This window comes from Poeciliopsis prolifica, unplaced genomic scaffold (assembly GCF_027474105.1).
Source record: "Poeciliopsis prolifica strain line A6 unplaced genomic scaffold, Auburn_PproV2 SCAFFOLD007, whole genome shotgun sequence".
Lineage (NCBI taxonomy): Eukaryota > Metazoa > Chordata > Actinopteri > Cyprinodontiformes > Poeciliidae > Poeciliopsis > Poeciliopsis prolifica.
Genome location: NW_026562382.1, coordinates 2,910,658 through 2,920,138, shown reverse-complemented (window position 1 = coordinate 2,920,138; position 9,481 = coordinate 2,910,658). Strand labels below are relative to the sequence as shown.

Here is a 9,481-nt window from a genome sequence, read left to right as displayed (position 1 = left end):
GATAAATGCACCCACTGTGTAAAAACATTAAAATTTTATTTACAGGTATTTACAAAAATAACATCCCTCTTCCTGGAGTGTCCTCGTATCTTCCGTTTGGTCCATAAATAAATACCGAAGGTGAAATTGGTTGGAGTAGATTGGTGCGATTTGGGGGCGGTGGCGTAGAGGAGGGTTATATTACTTGGTCTGCTGGGTTCATTATTCTGCCCATAAACAGGATTGAACCTGAAATGACAAACACAAATGTTTTGCCAAAAAAAGAAGCCTGAAGGCAAAAAAAAAAAAAGTCAAGTATTTTTGGTTTACCCAGATTTGAACAATCTGGGTAAAAATGTCTTGTCATAAGCAAAATAATATAAACATTAAGGAATATTTTACTTACAACAAGCACCTATATCTTGCTGAAAAGTAACTTGTAAGTTAGTTCTCATGTATTTCAAGCGTATTAAGATATTTGCACTGGAAAGTGGAACAAAAATACTGAAGTTGTTCCAGTCTTATAATTCAACAAAACTGATTTTTAACTTCCATCCACTAGAGGTCGCCAAATATTGTTTTAAAAATACTGCAACTTCATAATTTCTCTGTTCCATCGCGAATCCAAAGTCTCCGAATGGAAACGGTTACATTTTCTGTAAGAGTTTAATTTGCTTTAACATTGTCACTCATTGTTGAATATCATTGTTAGAACTCGACTTATGAGTTCGACGACTAGAAATAGAAGGAGCTCCTGGTGTTTTATGGAGGCGGAGTATTCGCAGTGTAGATACCTGTGTTAACCTGGCGAAGCAGAAATAAAAATGGCCGGTCCGCCTTGAAAACAGGAGCGCGCGACCGTTTGAGTAGCACCATAGCTAGAACGACAAAAACCAGCCGTTAAAACCTCCATCCGCCATATTGACTCTGCTACTTCTCAGGACTACTGACCTGTTGCTGCAGCTGCTTTCGTCCCGTCCTCTGTCACTTCTATTCGGACTTCGTGGACGGCGTCGGACACATAAAGACCCTCCTCCACTGCAAGAGGTGAAACGCAGCGGCGGCCATCAGCGGCGGCTTTCTGTTGAAACCGCACGAGGAATCGATGGACTGACCTGAGATTCCCGTGAAGTCGGCCGCCGTCGGGTTGAAGGCGTCACTGACGCCCAGAGCAGGAAGCACCGACTTCAGGCTGAACTTGTTCTGCATTCTGAATCTGAGAAATAATAAGAATTTCAAAATATAAAACGCGTCCTATCCAGTCCGACCTGGGTTCTACTACTACTCGAAAGCTCAGAACGAGGGACGTCACCTGGGCAGGAAGACGTCCATCTTGGTCCTCCGCAGGCCGGACTCCCAGGAGGCCAGCTCGCGGGCCGTGAGCTGGGTCTCCAGGGAGGACAGGGGGCTCTTCCTCTCGCTGGGCAGGACCACCTGCAGGCTCAGGGCGCGGCCCAGGTACGGCAGCTCCAGCACGGTGTAGCGCAGCTCCGATGATGTCCTGAACTGACCTGAAGAGGGAAAGCCCCACAACAGGGAGCTTCCTCAGACTTTGCGACATCACAACCATGAACTTCATCATATATTAGTGGGGTTTTAGCGGTTAAATGCAATGTAGTGCACAGTTTTCAGTGGCCAATCAAGTCAGTGTAAGTGCTGCTGTGCTGTTCTGGGCATTCGACCCATTTTGAGTAACTGAATGAAGAAGAACAAGCTTGTTTTAACAAACATTTACCAGACAGACACGCACACGTTCAGGTTTTTTAAAGTGTCGTAACTTTTATACTCAAGCAAACTGATTTGTCAATATTTTGTGGTTACGTTATTCATATGAATTATTGTCATTTTAGTCCTCGAAACACCAAAATATCCACACAACTTCATATTGAGGTGCGTCTGATATTTTTTAAATATGAAATAACTGATCAGTTATTTACCAAACACCTTTTTTATTTTTACGCTTGAGTAATTTCTTGTATGGTTGCTTTTTACTTTTACTTGAGTAAAAGTATGAAGCAGTAACTGTTCGGCAAGTAGACAAAACTTGAAAACCAGGCCACTTTCCATCAACGTTTTACTGTTGACGTCCAGCCAGTAAGGGAGGATGTGCTCTTACCAAAGCTGACCTCTCCAGCCTGGTACATCATGGGCACCTTGACGGCGCTCCCGTCAGGCAGGACGAAGGGCAGGTTCTGGGTGTTGCCAGACATGAACTGCCTCTGCCAGACGCCCCTGAACGCCACCGTGTTGACAAGCGCCACCTGCGGCCGTTGTCCCCACCAATGGGCTTCTGCCTGGGCTTCTCCGGAACCGGACAGCTCCCCGCTGCTGCTTCCCGACTGGAGGGATCCCGACCCATCTAAGGAAAACAACACAAAACCGTTTAGTCCTCGTTTCATCGGTATGAGTTTGATTGAAACAGGACGGCTGGAGAAACAGTGGAGTTTCCCTTATTTTCGTTCCAATACTTAAGACGGGCCGCAAATCCGATTCTGCTGTGTTTGTGTGTGAGGAGGTCTGGTTTGCATGACTCTGCAATAACAGGCCTCTGAGGAGCTGAAATGTCTGCCGGTGTTGACAGCTGAGTAGTTTCATCAGCAGATTTCGCTTCTCCTTGATCACATTCAAGCAAGGCAAGTACGAAATGGAGCAGCTTGTCTCCTGCTCTTCTTCTACTCTGTTTTTAGTCAGCACAGACTGCAGTGTTAAAGATCTATGGTGAGTGGTGCTGAGAAAAATCCCATTTCTGATTGTGTCTGTGATTTGTGTTCAGTGTCTTGTGACGGCGAGGTGATCGCTTTACAACCACAAACCGGCAGCTCCAGAAAGCGAGCGGAGAGTCGTCACGGAGCGACCCTCGACCTCCAGATTGCTGTAATCAACGCTTAAGCGTCGCCGCCGTCAGGTTTACCTTGGCCCGTCGGCTCCGAGTGGCGGTGGGCGTGATCGGGCTGCCTGAAGTTGGCTCGCACCACGGCGGCGTCGACCCACGCGGCGGCGTGCTGCGTGAACTCGGCCAGGAGTCGGACCCCGCTCTGGACGAACAGCGTGCAGCTCTGCTGCAGCCACACCCCGTGGCTGCTGTTGCTCACGCCGCCCTGGGCGTGCAGCACGAAGTCTCGCACCTGAGCATCTGCAGGGAGAAACAGCCAGGTGAGATAATGCAGAAGTTGGATTACTTTTTTTTTGTTCAAACTAAATTATTACTGTTATTGTTACTGAAATACATTTCATTCTCAGTAAGAAAAAAAATCAGCTTGTTGTAGGATGTTTTCTTTTTCATATGAGTTATATTTTGTCCTGCAATAACTAACTATATCCGTTTTTTGGCTTAGACTTGACAGTGACTTGTGTTTTTGTTTGTTTGTTTTGTTTTTTTAGGGAGATTGTCACCTTCCTAATAGTTAAAAATGGCTTTTGCCCCCCCCCCCCCTAAAAAAAAATTAATTAATTTTTAATTTTCTTTTGGGATCAATAAAGTATTTTTGAATTTCAATTTGAATTGAACTAAAAATAAAAATGTAAAACTAAAAAGAAAAGGTTTGAGAGCTTTTCTTCAACTTTTTTTTTTTAGTTTTTTTTTTCACGGCCCTTTAAATTGACCTCCTGGAGTCTCTAGCTGACCTCTGAGCTAATATCCTTGGGAGGAAGAAAGAGAAAAAGATCCTCATCAGTCACATTTATTGGTAAGGAAACACGTTGGCCTCCTGACCCGTCTCCTGAGGCCAAGCCGCAGGAGTGGTTAATGAGATTAGAGCTGGTGTGGAGGCCGGTATTACGGCTCCAGACACCACTGTGCTCTGCGGGGGCCAGCCGGCAGCAGCAGCAGCACCGCTCCACGCCACCTGGTACCAACAGCGCTGAGCGCCACCGACAAAAAAAACCCCTCTCCAGCTCCTGCTTCTCACAGCAAAACGTTTTGTCGCCCCCTTTCCACGAAGCCTAGATACCGTCTGCGTTGTATCCCAGCGTTCCCTCCAGCTGAGCCCGGGTGTTGCCCCTGGCGCCGAGCTGCAGCAGGGCCAGGGACAGGGACACGCTCGCCGGGGACGCGATCAGGTTGGAGCGGTTCTCCGCCTCGGTGAGCGTCTGGTAGAGGCTGACGGCGAAGCGGTTGTGGAGCTCCCGCATGCTGTCCTGAAAGCTGCCGGTGCAGTGGCTCCTCTCGGCCAACCAGAGGAACACGAGGACGGAGGCCAGAGGCAGACAACGCATGTCCTCGGCTGGAGGAAGTGTCCGCAGGGCTCGACTCAGTGGTCCGACAATCGGAGCTGTGAGATGAGGAATGATAAAAGTTATCGGGTCAGAAAGGTCAGACATTCACAGGGAAGCCAGTCAAAGACCTGAACAGGCGTCTCATGTGCAAGAAACGATGTGAGCAACTTTATTAACCAACGTAAAGCAGCCCCACCTGTTTGGAGTTGCTTCTAATTAGCAGTGAGTGAAACATTGATCCACATTGTGTTCTGGTCCTGGTTCTGCTCCGTGTCATGAAAACCAGAACCAATCACAAATCTGGAACAAACGTCCAGAAAACTGCAAAACAGCCGGAACCTTGAGTTTCTTTTAAATCAAGGCGATAAGCCCTTCCCGTTTGGCGTCGCTTTTGAACCATAATCAATGGCACTTTGAGCAACATATTTGATGCATATGACAAAATGTCATGCTTGTTGCTCGTGTCATAACTGGTTACTGTATTATGTAACCAGTTTAATTATGATTAAACAATTCTGACGATATAGGCACTCTTTTATCCACCGCTGCATCATTAAAAACCAAACCAGTGGGAGAAAAAAGCAATTGAAATTCTTCAATTTCTAGAAGACTTTGTAACACTTTTGGATGACTTGATGGCTGAAGTTAATTCGGTAGATGAAATAAAACTTTACCTGTGGACAGGTAAGGCAGTGTGGTTCAGGCTCTGCAGCCGGTTTTCTGCTCCGTCCCCCAGTTCTCCTTGTCACCGAGTCACCGCCTCTGTCCCGGGTTATCAGCCTCCGGCTCAGTCCGCCCGAGCGACTGTCTCTCTGAAACGGTCATGAGACGGTGTTTAAAGGGAAAACTTTCTTGTTTGCGGTTGCTGTCGGCGATGTCCGTACCAATCGGCCGGTATTCCTGCCTCCTCAGGGGCTATAAAGAGCCAGGCGGAGGGAGGCATGTCACTGACCAGCAAATCCCAAGCTGGGCAGAGGGGAGAGAACACTCCTGATAATGTGTGGGTGTGTGTATGCGTGTGTGTGTGTGTGTGTGTGTGTGCATATAGCTGGCATGCATGTTGCGTTGAGAAAGACATTTTCCCATTCAGCTTTATCAGTAAACACATTCCAAAAGGATCAATTTGTTGCAAACTGGGGGATTTTTGTCATTGCATTTTCAGATTTTTGAATCAAGTTTGAAAATGAAACAGATCTTTCAGACATTTTTGCATTTTTTTCCTTAAGCTTTTGACTCATTTTATTGCAATTGCCAATCATTTTTAAGTGGCATTAAACTTTGGCTAAATGTTAGAAGTAACGTTTAGAATAGTTAAGCTTTGTGCAGTATTTAGAGAACATTAGCTGAAGTTAAATAACAATCTAACAGTAGTTTGTGGAAAATGCAACTAACAGGCTGGCTAAAGGTCAAACTTTCTATTTGTCCCAGTTGTTTTTATTTGCAATTATGAGACCAGAAACGGATAGAAGAGTTAAGAAAGAAATGCAGCAAAAGCCCTGAGCTAAGGACACCAGGGGCGTCGAGAGCTAATTCACTGTAATTGGCTGCAGTTCTGCTGCTGCACCACTGTATTGTTTTAGGAATGTTGGCTCAAGTTTACAGGTAAACTTTGGAGTTAGTTGTCATCGTGGCAGAACGTTGGTCGCCAATGTTGAACTACCCTTGTTCGTTGGTTTGTGACAAACGTTACCCTCGGTTGTTTTTCACGTCAGTTGCATCGTGTCGTTTCCGTTCTTGCTCGAAGTACAGCAAGTAGCATTTTCTCTGCCTGTCTCAGATCGTCAAACACTACCTCAGCTGGACGTCACGTGTCCGCAGTATTCCACTGCGAGGTGGTCAAGAACCGCCATGCTTCTTTTCTGAAAGGTCACGCCGACCGCGAAGGTCACGCCGGCATTGTGTCGCTCAAGTGATCTGGCCTTTTGTTGCGACGATCAAAAGACGTTTCCCCTGCGTCAGTGTTTTTAATTGGCATCACACAGTGGAATGTGGACTCATTCTCCAGGGGCATTCTGCTGCTCCCACCACTGATTTACAACGGCGCATCATTCATCAGGGAAGAGTATAACAGAGCTCTGATTCGGAACACGTTAGAGAAACACAAGCAGCTGTTATTACTGTTTCCGTTCGCGGAAAGCGAAAAACCAAAACCGTGACCTGGCCAGCGTGACTCCGATCGTCTCAGGACTGAGTTCTGGGGACGCCACACCTGGCTTCACTCTCTGCTTGGCAGTGGGAAAACCAGTGGGATTTGGTGTTGTTGAAGCACATTTCTATCCACTTTATGGTTTTGAGGTCAGAGTTGAAGGGAGAACTCTCCAAACGTCATAAGTAAGAATTCCCACTGGCTGTACCAATGGATTTTTCCTACTAGGAACGACAAAATTCCAAGTTAGTCGCTATTCACAAACTAACCATCAAACAATATGTTGGAATGTGTATTTTATATGCATTTAATGTATTCAAATAGTGCAGGGCTTTACTTTCCACTGTTGAGTACCTGCATAATCTAAGTTCTCATTAAGTTAGCAATCTCTCAGTGAGCCGCAGCAAGAAAAGGATTAGCGTAACATTAAAGTTTTATCAGAATAGACTGGATCGTTCTTAAATGAGTATTTTCATCAATATAGTCTTTATCCTGTGACATTTTCTTATTAAGTAACTGAAAAGCAAAGGCTACCCAATGAATTTTGGTTCTTATTGTGAAGGTAATAATCAGAGTTGTGCTTTCCTTTGGCCACGTTTGTCTCAACTTTGGGGGAACGTAATGAAAAGTCTGGAACATTGTCAAATAATCAAAGTGCTTTAAAAACACGAGGAAAAAATAATTACAGTGAACCAAACAGATGGTGGTGAGCAATAAATCAGGTGGACTAAAATCACTGTAAGTGATGGAAGAGGTTGCTGAGTTGAAGAGCTCCTTCACTGATGGACCGATGCCTCCTATAAGGCGTGTAAAGGATCGTTACTGCAGCAACAGCTCCTCCCAGCAGCCATTAGACTCCATCACCTTCACTGCTCTCATCGCACTCCGTCATTTACAGTCTGTCGTTTTCTTATTATTGTTTTACATCCAAGCACTTTTGCATATTGTTCTCTGGTAAATTAGCCGACCTACTCAGGCGCACGTCGTTTTTAATTCAAACATGCTCTTTTTTAAATATCTGCAGTGTCATTTTTCTTTTTCTTAAGTTGTAAATGTGTCCTCACTGCGCAGTCTTTTATTTTAACCTTTGCTTGAACACTTAACGTTACTCACCTAAATTTGCTGCCATGACACCTGAATTTCCCCCAGCTTGGGGCAATTCTTGGTATTTCTGTTCTACTCTTTTCCATTCTAAGTGCAAGAACCAAGTCCAAGATTTTTTTTTAGACTGACAAATATATGCTTGCCTTTGAGCTAATCCTTTTATTGTTGATTTTGCAATGACAGGAAAATCTGATTAGTTAAAATTCCATTTATCTTTTAAAAAAAAAAACAAAGAAATGTGAGATTGCATGCCCTTTATTTACCCTAAAATGCAACCACTCTGAAGTATTCCCACCCCCACACCCTGAGCCGTCCCTCCTAATTGGGGCCGAGAAATAAAAGTTCCTGGTGTTTTTCCCATGAAGAAGAAGAGAGCATGATTTGGTAGCCATCAGGTATTCAGCTGCTTTGTTTGACGGCAGATTCCGTCAAACAGATTCTCGACTAATTAGAGAGAAGCCGTGGCGCGGGGGCTTCATTAAGCAGGGCCGCCACATTCTTCACAACCTCAAAAGCTCCCAACTCCAAACGCAGGAATTTGAGGACTTTGATGGAGAAGTCGCCGCAAAAGACAGATGGCGACAATTTAAAACAAACAAAAAAAAAAGAGGTGAAGAGGAAAAGGTCACGCAGCGTGTCATCCGCATGGAAGACACGGTTTTCCTGACTCATCCTGCCTCGCCTCCAGTGCCCTACTTCCCTTCAGGCTCCAGGGATCGCTGAGGCGCTGAAGGATCAGAGAGTGCGTGCCGTCGTGACGGGCTGCCACAAGGCGGCGGCTTCCAGAACAATCTGCAAACAAAAGAGAGAGAGCGACAATGGAGGCCATGGTGGGATCAGCTCACACAGGTTCGAGCACGGGCCTTAAGAACCATGCAGAAGAATGTTGTGAAAAACATCATGTATTCTAAACCGAAAGACCAAAAACGTGCAAGCACACGAGCAGCAAATCGGCCGACACAAAGCAATCAGACTTTACTTTTTTTATTCTTTTTTAGCACTGAAAAAGAGACGCTTACCATCAGACTAGAAGTGAAAACCGGGGCCCCCGGGTCTATACAGCATATATTAAAAACGGGAAGATTCGTTGCTTATGATCTACGAACGCGCCCAGTGGTCATCCGATGTCCTGCGTCACCTAAATCTCTTATTTCCTTGGAGATGGGAGTGAGGAGATGATTCAGTTTCTGTATCTGTTACAAATACAAAGGCTTTTGTATGAAAGTATGAGAGTGTAATGTGTGTAGAAGCGTATTTGTGTACTTTCCCTTGGTAAGCGCCTCAACAAGAACAACAACAAAAAGTTTTAAGGATAGAAAAAAGTCGAGAAATGCGTCAGAAATTCGGGGTGCAACATTCGTGGCATGTTTGTGAAATCAAGAGTGGTGACCTGGACAGAATGCTGCAGGTCTGTGACTCCGCAGCCCCACCTGCTGATTAAGACGCTCACCGTCAGGCAGGAATTTACATCAGAGAAAAATGACAAGTCTGAGAAAAATCTGAAACTCGGTAAATCTCCTCACCTTTGAAACGCTGCAAGAACAAAACCTTTTTTTTTTATTTTACAAAAAAAAAAAAAAATCAAAGTAGTATTAGCTTCTGAACGGTGAAAGAAAATAGCAAGAGAAAAACTCACTTCATTGGAACTAATTGATCAATATTTAACTAAAAACATTCAGAAAAATTGGTTATCGTGTTTGGTTTAACAACCACCGTCACATCTGGGTCTCTTCCGTTAATTCTTCGCACATGAACACATTTTTCAGTAACTGCGCCGAGATTTCTTATACGAAACCAATTCAAAATACAGCAAACCTTTGAAGTTTTATTTAATTATCATGATTTTTTTCATTCTACATTTTAAACTCCTGATTTTAAAATCTGCATACTTACCTCTCTATTAATGCACAACAGAAGCAAGTTACTACCATGCACAAGAGTGATATTATTGATCACACAGTTCCATTTATGGATCCATAACTAAAAACAAAAAAGTATTTTTTCCACTGTTACCTTGCAGCCATACTTCCAGCTTAC

General features: G+C 44.6%; 1 protein-coding gene across 1 annotated transcript; it reads right to left on the bottom strand.

Moving 5' to 3' along the window:
- Positions 1–14: 14 nt before the first annotated feature.
- Positions 15–5,152, bottom strand: serpine3 (serpin peptidase inhibitor, clade E (nexin, plasminogen activator inhibitor type 1), member 3). The gene is made up of 10 exons (XM_055031447.1): positions 5,079–5,152; positions 4,869–5,006; positions 3,930–4,250; positions 2,891–3,112; positions 2,096–2,338; positions 1,292–1,490; positions 1,095–1,195; positions 931–1,017; positions 774–857; positions 15–228 (listed from the first exon to the last, which is right to left on the bottom strand). Exons 3-10 carry the CDS (start codon positions 4,192–4,194, stop codon positions 176–178), a joined length of 1,254 nt encoding a protein of 417 aa, XP_054887422.1. The 5' UTR covers positions 4,195–4,250; positions 4,869–5,006; positions 5,079–5,152; the 3' UTR covers positions 15–175.
- Between the last annotated feature and the right edge of the window lie 4,329 nt (positions 5,153–9,481).